At 41.0% G+C, this 16,535-nt stretch overlaps 1 protein-coding gene across 7 annotated transcripts in view; it reads right to left on the bottom strand.

Annotated features, from left to right (window-relative positions):
* Positions 1-16,535, bottom strand: part of LOC115370121 (muscleblind-like protein 1) — an 80,037-nt gene that overhangs the window by 18,939 nt on the left and 44,563 nt on the right. For all 7 annotated transcript variants that reach the window (XM_030066978.1, XM_030066977.1, XM_030066979.1 and 4 more), the window contains exon 3: positions 207-377. In XM_030066978.1, the coding sequence (XP_029922838.1) occupies positions 207-377 (171 nt within the window). The remainder of the gene's footprint in view (positions 1-206; positions 378-16,535) is intronic.

The raw sequence follows: 16,535 nt of genomic DNA, 5'->3' as shown, positions 1-16,535 counted from the left end.
TAGTGTTTGTGTTCATAATAACGTGATGCTTTATAGATTCTTGTAGGTTAATGCTCCCTTTATCTGTGTGTCCACATACACTTACACATCTGTATTTGAATGTATTTATGTGTATATCATGTGTACGCATTTGCAATGTCTGTGCATGTCTTTGTGTGTGTGTGTGTGTGTGTGTGTGTGTGTGTGTGTGTGTGTGTGTGTCTCACCACTGGCTGTAGCTGTGTGCCGGGCATCATGGCATTGGCGAGCTGCATCTGTTGGGCCAGCATGGCCATGTTCTTCTGTTGGATCAGGTTGTTCCTCCCATTGATCTCCAGCTGGGTCTTTAGGTGGGGAGGAGGATGCAGGTACTTACAGTTCTCCCTGGAACAGCGGCCCTGGTGGAAAGCGGGATGGAGAGGACGAGGAGGGGGGAGAGGTAGAGAGGGAAAGTGGGATGAGAAATGAGGAAAGGGGAGGGATGGAGACACGGAGGGAGCAAAATTAGAATGGTGGTTCCCTTAACTGTTGCCCAATATAAAGAAGTAATGAGCCTTGACCCAAGATGCTGCCCTCTCATTTAGCACACACTGACCTAACATCGCTGACATCTGGGGCTGCCACTTGGTTTGTGGTAAAGAAGACCGATCAGTTCTCCTTTCTTTTCCCCTTTCATGACCTAAGCTATGTACTCACTGCCTTCCCCATTCTTTTTTCCACGGTCCCCACGAGAGACAAATTAGCTCCAAGAGCAGAGATTAAGAGGATTAGTGGTCTATCTGCTTCTGCTAACAGATTATAATACAAAGAATAAGAGAGAGACACACACACAGAGAGAGAAAGAGCGATGCACTGTACCGATACTGATGTGGCTACCCTAGCAACTTTCTACTTTATATGTGCTTGTTGCACTTTTGCTCTAGTCCCAAAGAGGAATTGTTTGGTGAAATTCCACTGCACTAATGCAGCATGGATGTCGCACCGAGGCAACAATACTAATCAGGCATCAGATGGAGAGAGGGAGTGCAGGTAGGTGGGGTGTTTAAGGGATTCTGCTCCGGTGCTAGTGCATGGAGAGACACCTACTATGGCTACTACTACATCATAATCACGCTTAATGCCGAATATTTTGAAAGCAACAGTGTGACACTATTGATCTCCCCCAATTGAGACAAACAGGTTCATGCCTATTCAACTGCATTTTATAATATTCGAAAGCACAGGCTGAAGCACAGGCAGTGGATAGGCGCAGGGTCGATGCATGATTGTAGACTTGAAGACAATTACACAGACACTGACACAAACATATAAACAAACACCCGCCACATGCTGCACCCCATCCAATATTCTGCTAGTGTCTATGGAAAGTGCAGTGTGTGTCTGGGTGCTCGGCACTGTGGGTGATTATATTCATCCAGCAGTTGGCAGCCTAAGGGGAGAAGGAGGGAATGTAATTTACACTCTCATAATGCCTGCTCCACTGAACACTCCCTCAGATGGGTGTAATATCTTAGATATCTCCTCCTTCTTTTTACTCACCCTCTCTCCTTCATTCCGTTCTTTCCCCTCTATCCCCGACATACCGGGCCCCATGCTGATATTTGCTCTCCTCATGATGCATACAGAGCAGTGAAGGCACAGAGGCGCTGCTGTGATGTGTGCATGTCTGCTTGCATGTTCATATAGATGTGTGCAGGATGTGTGAGTGCGAGTGAAATGGAAATACACCCCCTCCGCTACCCTTCTCTACCTCTGTCACTCTCCTTTCTATCTTTGTCTTTACATATCCATCCATCCTTCCAACAAAATTTAATCTATCTCCTCTATCTCTTCCAGTCTTTTGCCAATAACACCTCCATATAAAATTCTCCTTCCAGGGGGAAGGTGAGACCAACCCCGCCATAACTCCACTCTGCCACCTCCCATAGGGTATTAAAGGTTGACTGACACGCTCCTGCTTATCTCAGTGAGATTACCTGCTGCCCACTGTGGCCTGCTATGACACCTGCTTTCACATCCTAACACATACACTCTGTCTCTTTTTTCCGTCTCCTGCTCTCTCTATCATTTCCCCCACCTCTCCTCTTTCCTCCTCTCTTGCCTCCTATCTTCATGCTATCTCTCCATCTCTCCCCTCTACACCACTTCCTCGTGGAGCCTGTTCTGCCTAGCTACAGCAAGACAGATAGTTTGCATTGGCAAGCAGCAGGATGTCAAGAGTTCTTCCAGCATTTTGATTGGCTGACAGCAGAGAGCAATAGTATCCCCAGCCTGCTGATTGGCCTAGAGGCAGACATTAGCAGTGTTCCTAGCCCGACTCGTCCCTGTGTGACTGTGACTATTGATCAGGGCTAATTGGTTAATGTCTCTTGATTTTCAGGGCACATTCCCTCTGGGTGTTGGAGCCAGCATGTCAGCTCGAATCTCGCATGTGTGTGTGTGCGTGTGCGTGTGTGTTTGCGCGCGTGTGTGTGAGTGTGTGTGCTTACACCATCATGTGCATACACCATCTCCGGTCTTTAGTGCGTAGCTTGTAATTAAGACACTCTCTTTCTAGGATAATGTATAAGTTAAACAAAGTGTTGTGTCTGACTATTTCAAATATATCAAGCTATAATGTGAATAATGAACGGCTTTAAAACATCTGAATATTTATTGGTGATGTAATGTTGCTGTCAAAACAAAATCTGGTCTACGTTTTGAAGAAATCTCTTATGTAGACTGCTGTAACTTAACCGAAGAATTTCTTTTGAAAATCCTGATGTTTACCCTTACAGAATGATCGCTGCCATTATTTTTCAAGTAAAGGACATTTCTATTAATATTAGAAGTCAATGTCATGAGGCTTGTTTGCTTATAAAACAGATCTGTTTGATGATAGAAAGAATTTCACTTAACTTTTTCCTATAGTTTTGAGATGAATTAAGAGAATCAGAACACTGAATATTGGCTTGAAAGGGGAGGCTTTAACAAAATATTAATATCTACACACACAAACTCAGGTGTGGTTTCAAAATCTCTTAGAAATATGTGCTTTATGGATAAAAAAAAAAAAAAAGATGTAACTATCATAATTATCACAGTCATTTTTGTAAGCAGTTGACTAACTTGTTCCTTAGTGATAGACTGTACTGTCAGCTAGGATGACACCATTTCAATCAAGCAAAAATATGATCCTAGGATAAAGGTGATACCTCAGAATTATGCTGGTGCTTATAATAATTTACACATTTTTGCATTTTGTCAGCTGTGTTCATAAAGATAAGCACCATAATGTGTTCCTAACCCTCATTTTTTCACCGACAGGACATTATCTGTTGCACTTTTTTGCTGGAGTCTAAACAAATCAGTCCTGCGTGAGCCCGAGGACTCCACCTGTCGTTGTATGCCTTGTTCTGTGAAGCTAATGTCCTGGCTTCCCTCCTACCTCTTTTCCCTGCTATTTTCCCCCTGTCTAAACAGTGTCCGTACAGGTTAATGGTGAGCCTGTCTGATCCTAAGCAGTGCTCCCTCTGGCTACAGATTGTGACTACCAGACTCCACTCAAGTTGACTCTGTTCCGCCTTCACCTGTCTGCCCGTCCTCCTCTGAGACTCTAATATGCTAACAGACTAACCGCATCTGTCTCTGACATTCCCTCCCTCCCTCATGCTCTCTCTCCCTCCTTCTCCCATCTTTATCCCCAGCCCCCTTTCCACCTCCTCACCTCCTTGCCCTCCGTTTCAGAGGTTTGGGGAATGTCTGGGCTCTGTCTGGACCAGGCTGCCCCCCCCCACAAGTCCTTGCACTGAACAAATGACATCTTTATTCTCCATTTGTAGACACAAATCATCAGGGGTGTGATACTGAGGGGTTTTGTTTTGGCAACCAGCCGGCACATAACCTTGGGAGCCGGGTTTAACAACCGAATATTGATTCTGATACCCCGAGCAAACAACTTATGCCAAGTTTTGGTTGCAGTATGACAAACAATTAAAAGAGAGTGAACTAACTGTCAGAGAATAAAATCAAACAAAACAAATGCCCCCCCTCCCAACTCTTGATGGTGCGTGTGTGTGTGTGTGTGTGTGTGTGTGTGTATATATATATATATATATATATATATATATATATATATATATACCAGGTATTACTAATGTTGTGGGAACGTAAATCTGTTTACCCCATCCTGTTGTAGGGACTTACACCCCTTATGGACACAAAAAGCAAGTCCCCTTCGCAAAAATCATTAATTTTAGCGTGAAGAGTTTATTTTAAAGGTAAACTAACTTTAGGATTAGGTTAAAGTTAGTGTTAGGGTTAGGGCTAAGCAGGTAGTGGTTAGGTTTAAGGTTAAGATAAGTCTCCAGAAAATGAATGTAAGTCAATGTAATTTCCTCTGAAGTGATGGAAATATGACAGTGTGTGTGTGTGTGTGTGTGTGTGTGTGTGTGTGTGTGTGTGTGTGTGTGTGCGCGCGCACACGCATGTGTGTAGTTGTGTATGCTTGGGAATAGTACATTCTGCACTTATAAATCACCTTGGCCTCATTACACCAGATATGTTTCATGCATATTTCAGCTCCTGGAGACATGCACACACACACACACACACACACACACACACACACACACATAAACACACATACCCATGTACACACACGTGGACATGCCTTTTTTAGGTACTGTAACACATGGTTTTAGGGTAGCACAGTATTACTAAATGCTACTAAGGATACTGAGTGCTACTGAGGATACAATGACATATTTGTCCCAAGATGCCTTAACCAGCTTGCTATGCATACACACTAATGCACACATGTACTCATGCACATACACACATACATGTCCTAGCCTTGAGTTAGTTCAATTACCACTGCAGCGTTTGCTCTGCAGTTTTAAGTATCACACGTGTGGCTGGTTAAGACTTCGGCAAGAACATATTTTAATCAGAAGCCAATAAAAATCTATGGCCTTGGCTTAAAAGATAGTGTCGAGTCAATCAAATCTACCACAGAAACAACATTCAGTCTGCCTGGAGAGCGTGGGTGTTTTAAGGGGGTCATCTTTCAAAGGCCAACCTACCATCAGCTCTTCTAGTGTTTGCCTGTGGTCTAATCTATGTGCTCTGTTTCTATATGCAGATCCCCCAGTGGCTGATTGTCCCCTGGTTCCAGCTAGGAGCAGGGCTTTATAGGCCCTGAGGCCCCGCTTATTTGGGGCCTTGGCTCCCAACAACCAACATCTCTCACTGGGCTTCTGATGGCGAAACAAGTAATGTGATGTGAAAATTATATAGCAGCTGGTGGTCTAACTCTTTGTATTTATTGCTTTTTTCTTTGTTTTGTTTATATGAAATCATGTTAGAAATTACAAACAGGGCAGGGCAGGCATGAGTAATGCATCATTTTAGTCTTGAATACTCTTTATATTGTAGCAAAGTTCAAAAGTCCAACTGTTGAACTGAACTACAGGGTGATTGTGTCTAAATGAAGCAGTAAAGTGGTTCAAACGTCATCAGTCACATTTTGTTTGTTTTTTTCCAGAATGACATAAGCCTCAGCACACTGCTTAAAAAAAAAAAAAACTATCAATTTCAGTACACGCTTTGGAGTCTCGGCGTCAGATGTACTGTCACTATTTGAGGCTCTTCCAAATTCCTTTTAAATATCGATCCTGGTCATAGACAAAGTTTTTAGCTTGTTGTGTTAGCCTTAGTCTTTGCGTCCAACACACCAGACTCATTGCAGACATGCAGTTGCACATTTTCACCACACATGCAACACCCTGCACTCACACTGATTTCACTGATGGGTCATTCACACCTTATTTATTAACTTGATTAAAATTAAAATTTCGTTATGACACGTAATAAATTGTAATAAATAAACACATTTTTTTTGTAGCTCTTTTGACAGTGATTTCAAATTAGTAATTTCTCTGGGCTACTGAGGGACTCCATAGTTTTGTACTCAGTAGCCCTTAAAGATTGAGAGTTTGATCCAGTGTTTACTTTTGTTTTGTTCTGTCTGTAGCTGTGCTGCTGTTTTCCTGTGGTATGTTTAGTGGCTTTGTCTCTTCAGGGGGTGGCTATGGTTTGGTTTATTTTAAAGTAGTTTATTTTTGGTGTTGTCTGTTGTTTTCAGCATTTGTCCTGGGAACACCCCTGTAATATTGATGGCATTGTTAGCTGCTGCCAGTACAAGTTGGTTTTGGCTGTGTAAGTACCCACCACCTACAAAACACTGAAGACTAGACAATAGTTCAGTTGTAAGTTTACAGTTTGGTATAGTTAAGGTGAGGAAAAGCTCCTTTTCACGTAAATCTCTCTTTTAAACTTAGCGCTTAACCACTGGGTTTTGCTGGTTAAATTCTGATCTCGTAGGTTTGTTAAAAAATCAGTGATTAAAGGCTGAATTATGCTTCCGCGTAGGAAGAGCGGACGGAGGTTGTGCGGAGCTTACGGAGGTTGTGCGACCGCCGCAGAGCCTTGCCGCGCGCCTCCCAAAAATTGTAACTACGCGGACCCTCCGCAGCCCCACAAGAGCTGTGATTGGTCCGCCGAAGTACACTATTTCCGGCATTTCGTTGCAACCGGCATCACATTCCTGTTGTTGTGCCGTCAGCGCCGTTTTTTTTTTTTTTTTTTTTTAAAAACTGTTGTGTCTCGACTCGTCGGTTGTGTTTGAAAACTTTGGAGAGTGCCCGCACCTATACGACTCGTCCACTCGCCACAGAAGAGCAGCGACCATACGTCACAGGGTCTACGTTGGTGGGAGGAGAATTGCTCTGTGTGTTTGCAGAGGTATGTTGGACACACACGCGCTGCGTAGGAAATGCGTGCTTCGCACAACCCCCGTACACTCTTCCAACGCTGAAGCATAATTCAGCCTTAAGTCGATGACTTTTTCATCTTCCCGATGCAGCTTTACTTGTTAAGTTCACAAAATAACAACTGTGTAAAATTGAAGAGAGTTACAAAATTGCTATTTCAAGCTGTGATAAGCAACAGTGTGAAATGTGTTTTACTGGTAAAGCTGGGAAGATTGGGATTCTTGTGGCAGGAGGGGCCTCAGAAGTTATCAGGAATTTACTTAAGCAAAGGAAATACTTGATGTTGTTGCATTTGAAGCAGGAGAAAATGAGGCTGCTGATGGGGCTAGAATAGGATGTTGGAGTTTGAGAGGGAGAAGCACAAAATGAGTCAAGCATGGGAGACTGTCCTTGCTCATGAATTTAGCTACTTTGACTCTTCTCTTCACAGAATGGTTCTTGACTGAGTGGATAGAGTTGATGTAATTCTGGGTAAAAACCTGGCAGGCAGCCTGGTTTCATCTGATATACCTCCACCTCCAGCAGTGAGATCATCACCTTGTGTCTCACACATGTCACATGAAAGTGCATAGCTTTGTCCAGCTATGTGCAAATCCAACATGACCTCTTGTTTGTTTGTCTGTTGGTAGGGATTTTATCTTGTTCCTGCTGAGAAGGAAATTCTCAACAGGACCAAGATAAAATCCCTACTAGCCCTTATATTTTGGTGTTTGTCTGAAATATGTGAGCTTTTCATCCTACCTGATGGGTTCTTTCTTGCTGATAAACTCTGAAGGACCTTTTTGATCAGGTTCCCCCTCCCCCTTGGATTACTTCATGTAGGCTGACCTGCTGTGAGGAAGTGCCTCCCACAATCTGAGCAATTTGAATGGGATCATGTTGCACAAATGGTGGTGCCAAATAAGTTTAGAAATCTTGTTCTGTAGACTGCCCATGGCGACATAGCTGGTCATCTAGGGTTCAGGAAAACCTATGACCATATTTTGAGCCCATATTTTTTTGGCCGTGTCTCAGAAGGGATGCAGCTAGGTTCATCAAGCTGACAAGCCATATCAAAAACTCTAGATATCTCTGTTGTATTTCATACCAGGCATTGGCAAGCCTTAGACTGCACTGGCCCACTGCTACATTCAAAGACTGATAGTGAACATCTACTAACAGTCATGTGTAACCAGATACCCTGTTGCTTATGACTTACACTGACTTACAATATCAGTGATAAGGGATCCACTTTACTTCTTTGTTCATTTAGGAGTTAAAACAACTCTGGGTCTAGTAACAAGTCCAGTGACTATCATGCACAAAGTCTGGGGGAGCTAGAACAGACACTAAAATAACTTGAGCATGTCCTGTGTTGAACTGGGCCAGAATTGTTAGGAAAGGTTGCCAATGGTTCATGTCGGCTTCTAGGGAAGTGTCTCAGGAGAGCACTGGTTGTGGCCCAAACGAGCTTGTGTTTGATCACAATGTTTGTTGTCCTCTTGATCTCCGCCATGTTGGCTTGAAAGCTACTGAGCCATATCAGAATATCTTTGCTTAAGCAAGTGAGATCATATGAAGCTTGTTGTGACCCAGTAGTGTCAGAGAGGACATTGTATTTCTATGTAGGCCCAAAGAAATCATAGGCCTTAACTACCTGGGTTTTATTACTAATGGGCACTAATGGGCAGGATCAAAAAGTAGAAGATTTAGTTCAGATGTTTTTTGTTTTTTTTTTTCACTTATAGAATGAATAAAAAAAAAAAAAAGATGACCTGCATAAGATCACCTGAAGAAGACCGAACAGTCCAAACAAATCTTATTTTAAAATCTAATACATGCCTAAAATAGCTGTCACCAACATGATGATAGCCAAATTGAGGCAATGGATGTGCATCTAAGGATCTACCATAGGGTGGCTGATTGAGGGCCGCTGCAGGAAGACTTTATTGGGAAGTTTACAATAGACACCGCTATTTGTGCATGGTGACTACAAAACACTACAAACAACACTACAAATGATAGATTCTAAGGAATGATTGAGGTGACTGCTTATCACACTCCGTTTGGTTTGAGGGCTCACAACAGTTTAAAATACATTCAGGCAGAGCTTACCTCGGACCCAATTTTTTGACCGTAACCTGGAGAAGTTCTTTCTGAACCCAACCTGAACCACAATGATAACGGCTTTTTCTTAGTCCAAGCCTGACTGGAGTCTAAAATAGGCATTAATTAAGTTGTCCGCTAGTCAAGTCTCACTCCTGGAGGTACCTCAATTGTCAGGAATCAAGATGATGATGTTGTGTTATCATGAAATAAGCCACTATGTATAATAAATAAATTCAGACCCACCATAGCTTAATAGAAGATCAAACAAGACGATGGCTGCTGAGAACCTTTAGAAAAAACCAAGCAGCCTGCACCACTCTCTGGCTTTAACCACAAGGGGTTAAAAAAAAAAAGAAAGAAAAAGAAAGGCTATAGACATGTTGCTCACTCAACCAGGACCCTATCCAAACACAGACTGTGTCAGACAATGCCCATAGTACTTAGCTTTATTAAAACTTATCTTTATTAAATATCCAGTCTCTGACTGGCAAGTCACTATTAATTAATAATTTTATTACAAGAATATTGATTTGATTTGATTGACCCATTGATTTTATGTTCTCAACTGAAACTTGGTTGTGTGAAGACAATGGTGCAGCAACCCTTATGGAATTAGCTCCATCAAACTTCCATTTTATCAATGAGGTTAGACTCTTTAGGAAAGGAGGTGGACTAGCCACTTCATTTAATAATGTTTCCAATTGCAAACAGTTGTCATATGGGAAATCTGACTCTTGAATATTTTGTGCTTCAGTTGAGATCCTCCTATCCAGCAATACTGGTAACCATCTTCAAGCCCCCAAAATATAATGCAAACTTTTTTTTATGAGTTTGTTAAACTACTGTTTGTTGTGTGTATTGATTTTAACTGTGTTGTTATTGTGGATGATTTTAATATTCATACTGATAATCCCAAAGATGGCTGTAGTAAAGTAAAGTAGTAAAGAATGGTTGAACATCCCAGACAACTTTGGACTTTGCCATGTAACAGATTCAACACATAATAAGGGACACGTTTTAGATCTTATACACATTTCTGGTGCTGTGGTGACTGATGTTTCCCTTTCTGATCCTTTCTGTCTTTTCTTGAAAGTGACTATCTCTGCTGACTCAAACAAAGTTAATCAGAAAGCGCTATATCAACGAAAACACCTGCTCGTTATTCACCCAGGCTTTTACACTCACACCAGCTCTGCCTTCAGTCCCAGTCAATGTAAACAGTAAACAGTTGTAAACAGTTTCAGTTCTGAAGTTATGAATGTTATTGATGCCATTGCCCCCATGAAGATCAAAGTTGTCTCTGGTAAGAAAAAGGACCATGGAGCAAAAGACAGGCAGAGCGCATGTGGCGAAAAACCAAACTCCTGGTTCAGAGTCTTTAAACAGAGACTGTGTATATAATTTGGAACTGAAAAGGGCAAGGCAGTTCTTTTTCTCTAAGATTTTTAATAAAAATCACAATAATGCACAGACCTTATTTACTGTCATTGACAAATCCCTCAGCATCAGTTGCTTCTGAACTGCTATCCAGCAAGTCATGCAATAACTTTGTATCTTTTTTTCACAGATAAAATTCTGAGGATAAGACAAACCTCCTGTAAATCCATCTCAGGCAAAATGCCTATGTCACCTTTGTCTCCACATAAGACAACTCTAGGTATTTTGGCACATTTTCACCCCCCTAGATTATGCAACCTTGACAGAAATTGTTCAACACCTTGAGCCTACTACCTGCTGTCTTGACACTCTGCCCACCAGCTTCTTTAAAGATGTGTTTTAACTGCGTAGTATCAGGTGTACTACAGATAGTCAGTGGTTCTCCATTAACTATCTGACCATGGTTTTGAAAAAATCTGATCTGGATGCCTCAGTAATAAATTTCTACAGCCCATATCAAATGTACCTTATTTACAAAAGATCATTGAAAAGGTTATTTTTTCAAAAATGTAATGATTTCTAGGTTCAAAACAATGATTTTAATGTTTTGTAGTCTGGATTCCGACCACAGCACTGAAACTGCATTTGTTAAATGCTGTAAACAACATTCATCTGAGCAGGGATATCAGAGCTATATTCAACACGGTTGACCAAAAGATACTGCTTGACATATTGGAAATGTGGGTGGAACCTTCAGGCACAACACTAAATTGGTTCATAGCAGATTTACAAGACAGGGACTGCTTTGTTGCAATTACTAGTTATTAATCTAAGCGAACAAAAATCACATGTGGAGTTCCTCAAGGGTCCATTCTTGGGCTTCTTCTATTCAACATCTACATGCTCTCCCAAGCTCAGGTTATGGAATACTAAAACATATGTTACCCTAATTATGTAGATTACCCACAACATTACACAACAATGTCACCACATGAATAAGTGCCTTACATTTGCAGATTAAATATACTGAACAAACCAATGAGTGGATGTGCCAGAATTTTCTACAACTGAGCGCAACTGAAAAAAATGCTTTTGGCCCCAAAGAAGAAAGATTAAAAGTCAGTGCTCATCTTGACTCCATGACAATAAAATCTACAAATCAAGCCAAAAATGTTGGTGTAATTATGGAGTCAGACCTAAATTTCAACGGCCACATAAAGACAATTACAAAATAAGACTGCTACCACCTTTAAAATATAGCAAGAATTAAAGGATTTCTGTCTAAACAACATACAGAAAATTTTGTTCATGTGTTTATTTTCAGCAAGCTAGACCAGAGTTGTTATGGTGTCTTCACAGGTCTTAGTAAAAAATCAATCATACAGTTGTAGCTCATTCAGGATGCTGCTGCCAGAGTCCTCACTAACACCAAGACAGCAGAGCATATTATATTGGTCCTTAAATCACTGCACTGGCTTCCTGTGTGTCAAAGGATAGATTTTAAAATCCTATTAGTAGTCTATAAGGTACTAAATGGCCTTGAGCCTAAACTTATCTCTGATTTACTTTAACCCTCAGGTCATGCAGGACTGGTTTACTTGGTGTTGCCAGGATCTAAACCAAGCAAGGTGTAACAGCATTTAATCTCTATGCTCCCCACATGTGGAACAAGCCTCCTGAATACCTGAGGTCTGCTAAAACTGTTAGCTCATTTAAATCAGGGGGTAAAACGTTATTGTTTGCTGCAGCTTTCTTGTAAATTAATACATAACTTCTTTTTAATATTTAACTATGTATTTGCTTGTTTTTGCTTTTTTCTCTGTTTTTATTGGGTTAAATTGTAAGTTTGAAATAAACCCCTTGTTGAACCAAACCCATTGGGTCCTGTCAGGTTTAGGCATAAATGTTAATTACACAATTGAAATAAGCAGCTAGGCACTTTGGCTGGACAAAGCTAGACAATCAGCAGGTAAGAACTTAAAGCAATACAGGAAACTAGTGGTAGATTCTGGTGCATGTACTGGTAAAGATGACTGGTCCCCTGAAGCAGTTCAGATAAACACGATAGGCAAAGCCTGACCTGGCTCTCTCCTCTTCACCACTGGACTAGAGTGCATACCATAGCAGAGATCAATCAGCACTCCACCACACTACAATTCCACAGTCAAGGTAATCTCCCTACCCCAAATTCTCTAAGCCTCGGGCAACAATTACATGCATCTGTATTTATAAAGGCCGTCAGATCATCCGTAGCCTACCAGATAGAGGCAGTGTCCTAAAGTGTCACCCACCAGAAGCTTGTGAACTAGCAAAGGAGAAACTTACATTTCACATCACAGAATGAAACACTTCTTTGAAGAGAGAAGTCAGTTTAATCCTGGGCATCTCCCTTCCATGCTAAGCCAGTAGTTCATTTCTATAGTACAGCAGATTTCTGGTACTAGCTACCTGACATCAACTCCTGACAGATGAAAATTTGTCATGTTGACTTTCTTAGACCTTACTATAGGTTGGTTTCCATCCAAATATATCAAAATTTTTGAGCGAATTTTGTCAAAATGCGCAAAAGAAAATGCAAATTTATTCCTGTTTCCATTAGTTTTGTTTTGCGATTATTGAGAGGAGAGTGCGCCGTGAGATGACGCCATAAGATAGCATCTGTGTCCACTGAACCACTCTTGGGAGAAGACTGGTTACTATTTTGGCAGCGCTAACTTCGTACCGAACCATCCTAAATAAGGAATAAGAGACTAGTAATAATAATAATAATAACAATAACTAATAGTAAGACTCGATGGACTGGCGACCTGTCCAGGGTGTTTCACTGCCTTTCGCCCTATGTGTGCTGGGATAGGCTCCAGCAACCCCCCGCAACCCTTGTGAGGATAAACGGTTTAGAAGATGAATGAATGAATGAATGAATAATAAGACTGTAGCGTAGAAGTGTGACATGGTATCTGGTCCAGTCATCGTTTATTCGCAAAACCTGTTTCCACAGCAAAAAGTCGTATTTTCTTTTATCGATACGCTGAAAAATCCACCCCCTCAAGCGTAAAAACTTTTTTGCGAATTTTCGGCCGTTTTTCGAATTTCTGGCGTTTCCATCCAAGTTTTTTTTTTTTTTTTTTTTTTTTTTTTTTCGCAATTTCTGAAAATGCGAATAAAAATAGGTGGATGGAAACCCAGCTTATGTTTCCTTCCTTTTCAAGCACCCAAGCAAAAGCAAAATTCCTGTGCTGTTGAGCCCATCTTATCAGCTGCGAAGAGAAAGTTCTTTGGAGGGTGTATGTCCACCAGATGATGCCACTTTGTGAAGTCAGTCAAAGATTTAGCATTCTTTGCCAGTTTGGATATGGGATTGGCCTACCTGCCAGTACCCAGATGTGCAGACATCAAAGATCTTACTAAGCAGTCTGTTTCTTTCCAGATACACCTTGCACCATATGGATTGAGCATGACACTGACATCACTGATTCTAGTCCAATAACGCAGCACATTTATAGAATATAGGACTTTCCTCATGAAACAAACTCATGTATGTTGAGGTTCAGTATACGCTAGAACTGCAGAGCCCCCTTCTTCCAGCAAGGAGATTTGCTAGTCTGACTTGACACCAATACTTTGCAGTGACTACTGAGAGGTTAGTACTGCATCAAAACCTGAAGTATGATCAGCAAAATTTGTCATCTAGTTTGACCTTTTTAAAGGGGTTCAAGGAAATTACTTTGGAGGGCTAAGGAGATATCACACATTTGTAACCCTCACAGGTTTATAGTCTTATCAGGTCATGGGTTTGCTCTGAAATACCCCAGCTACTTTTCAGTGGCTGATGAATTGAGTGGTCTCAGGGCTGAAAGGGTGTGTTGTGTATGTAGATGATGCTATGCCGTACAATGACACTTTGGTGCACCATTTCTCTCATAATTGTGCTCTTTTGTTTGTTTGACTGAGGTGTCACTCACTTTAAAGCCAGCCACAGTTTAGAAAGGGGACTACAGTACCTTGGAGAGAATTTAAAGAGCATCTCCCCGGTGGTTTCTCCCCTTACAAGCCAAGGGAAAGGGAAAGGGAAAGGGAAAGGCACCTTTGTGTGGTCTCCAGCTTCAGCTCCAGCTCTTTCCTTTGAAAATGTTGAAGCTTCTCCAGTGTTAGCTGTGTCGCAGTTAGATAACCTATTTAAACTCAAGGTTGATGTTAGTATTACGAGAGCAGGAGCAGCTCTACTGCAGGAAGACAAAGAAGGCATAGGCCATTCTTTGGCTTACTTCTTTAAGGAAATTCAGTTCTCACCAGTGGAATTATTCGGTTATAGAGAATCTTTCTTTGGTTTGGGTTGTGTAGGACTTTACTGTTTACATTGGGTAATCTTCAGGGCAAAATAAAAGTTTATACTGACCACAAGTCTATAATATTTTGCATTCTTTGTAGAATCCGAACCAGCAAACAATGCATTGTTACCTTTTCCTGTAATGTCATTCATTGGACATCCACCAAAAAAGTTAATGTGGTGTTCATTGTTGAGGATTTGATTCCCTGCTTTATGCTCTGCATCCTCTCAAATACTCCAAAGGTTGACAAGGACGGGACAACACCCTGCACTCATACTAATTTCACTGAATCATTCACATTTTAGAGTTGTAATGATTAGATTCCTAATACAATTTGGTTACCCCTAATTACTTGGTGTGGTGATGCAATTTTGTTAAGAAAATGGTTCTATAACAGCAAACCAAGAAACACACTGCTGTTTTGACAAAATAATATTGTATTCTTTCAAATTATTAAACACAGGAAGATAGCCTCTATTTTTTCTGAAAATATGGCTGACAAAACTTTTAACCTGTGTATATAAATATGCATAATAAATACAGTGTTACCCTGTTTTATGAATCAGAAAGAAATTCATCCTTTGGGCTACAAAGATGCTAAAATAGGCCATTGTTCTAATTAAAGTTCAATTTTTTAATTATTTGTTGACCTTTATCGTGGTCCTACAGCAATTGTGTGCTACTCATAAAGAATGACACCATTTCTAAAATACATCCATTTAGTATTGCCTCCTACCACTGTACATTATGCCACCATGTCACTTGTGCACAGAGATCACAGATATTTTCCTGTTGCTGCTTCTGCATCTGTCAATTTTCCTTGCAACCCTAGTATTGTCACTGTCGTGTCTCATGGTCTCTGTCCTTCTTTTCTTTTGTGTCTCATTTTTATTTGTTTGATTCAAATCTCTGAAATGAGAGAAAACATGTAGAGTCCAAAAAAAAATAAATGGCCATGGCCACTAAAGCTAAGTAGAACCACATGTCATAGTCAATGGTCAAGACAATCTGCGTCCCGTGGTTATGATGGGACTGGGTGTTTCTTCTCCATCCATATGTGTGTTGGACACTATATGACCAAAAGATCATGTTGTCAGTCTCTTTTGTTGCTTTTTAGCAGTGCTATGGCAGCTCTTGAAAGGATTCATGTGTCTGTGGATTCCCAGAGAATAACACCCTTGCCACAATTCCTCTCACGGACTAGCAACAGTGAAAAACAAGAACAGAGGAAGACAAAGGTAGACAGGGAGAGATAGAGAGGGAGAGAGACCAATAGAGGTAGATTCAAAATGTTCTTTTCCTATTAATATTAATCAAAGCAGTCTGTGCCAGTGATTTCAGCACTGTCTTTGCTGGCAGATAACTATAACTATCCTCCAAGGGCTGGACGGCACACCGCTTTCCACCAGGCCCTTCTGCATGTTCAGTCCCTTAATCACCCATTGATTCTAAATGATCTGTTAATCTACCCGTCCAGAATGACTCATTCTGACTTAACCACACATAATCCAAAAGCCTCTGATCTTTTCCGCATTCTTTTTTCTGCTCTTGCTGTGTCTGAACTCCCCTCTGAGCATGGCTGCTGCACTGTGAACACCGTGACCAGTATGACAACTGTAGAGCTCAGGGGCCTCATTTATAAAACTGTGCGTGGATTCCACACTAAAAGGTTACGTAAGCACAAACCAGGGAAAGTACAAACACCAAAAACTATTCCGACTTATTAAACCACAGAATTTTCTCAAGGGTATGACGTCAAAAGTTCTTGTCAGAGAGAAGGAAACAAGACAGGAGATGTTGTTTGGATGCCTCAGTAGAGGCTTAAAATTTGTGGACAGATGGAAGATTACTTCTGTGACAGTAATCGAGAAGTTTTTTGTGCAGTTTGTTCTCCTTTTTTACCTTTTATAATTCATTTTATTTAAATCCTACTGAAGACCATTCATGTACA

Source organism: Myripristis murdjan, chromosome 13, assembly GCF_902150065.1.
Source record: "Myripristis murdjan chromosome 13, fMyrMur1.1, whole genome shotgun sequence".
Classification (NCBI taxonomy): domain Eukaryota; kingdom Metazoa; phylum Chordata; class Actinopteri; order Holocentriformes; family Holocentridae; genus Myripristis; species Myripristis murdjan.
The sequence above is the reverse complement of the archived record's forward strand: the minus strand, read 5'-3'. Positions and strand labels throughout refer to the sequence as shown.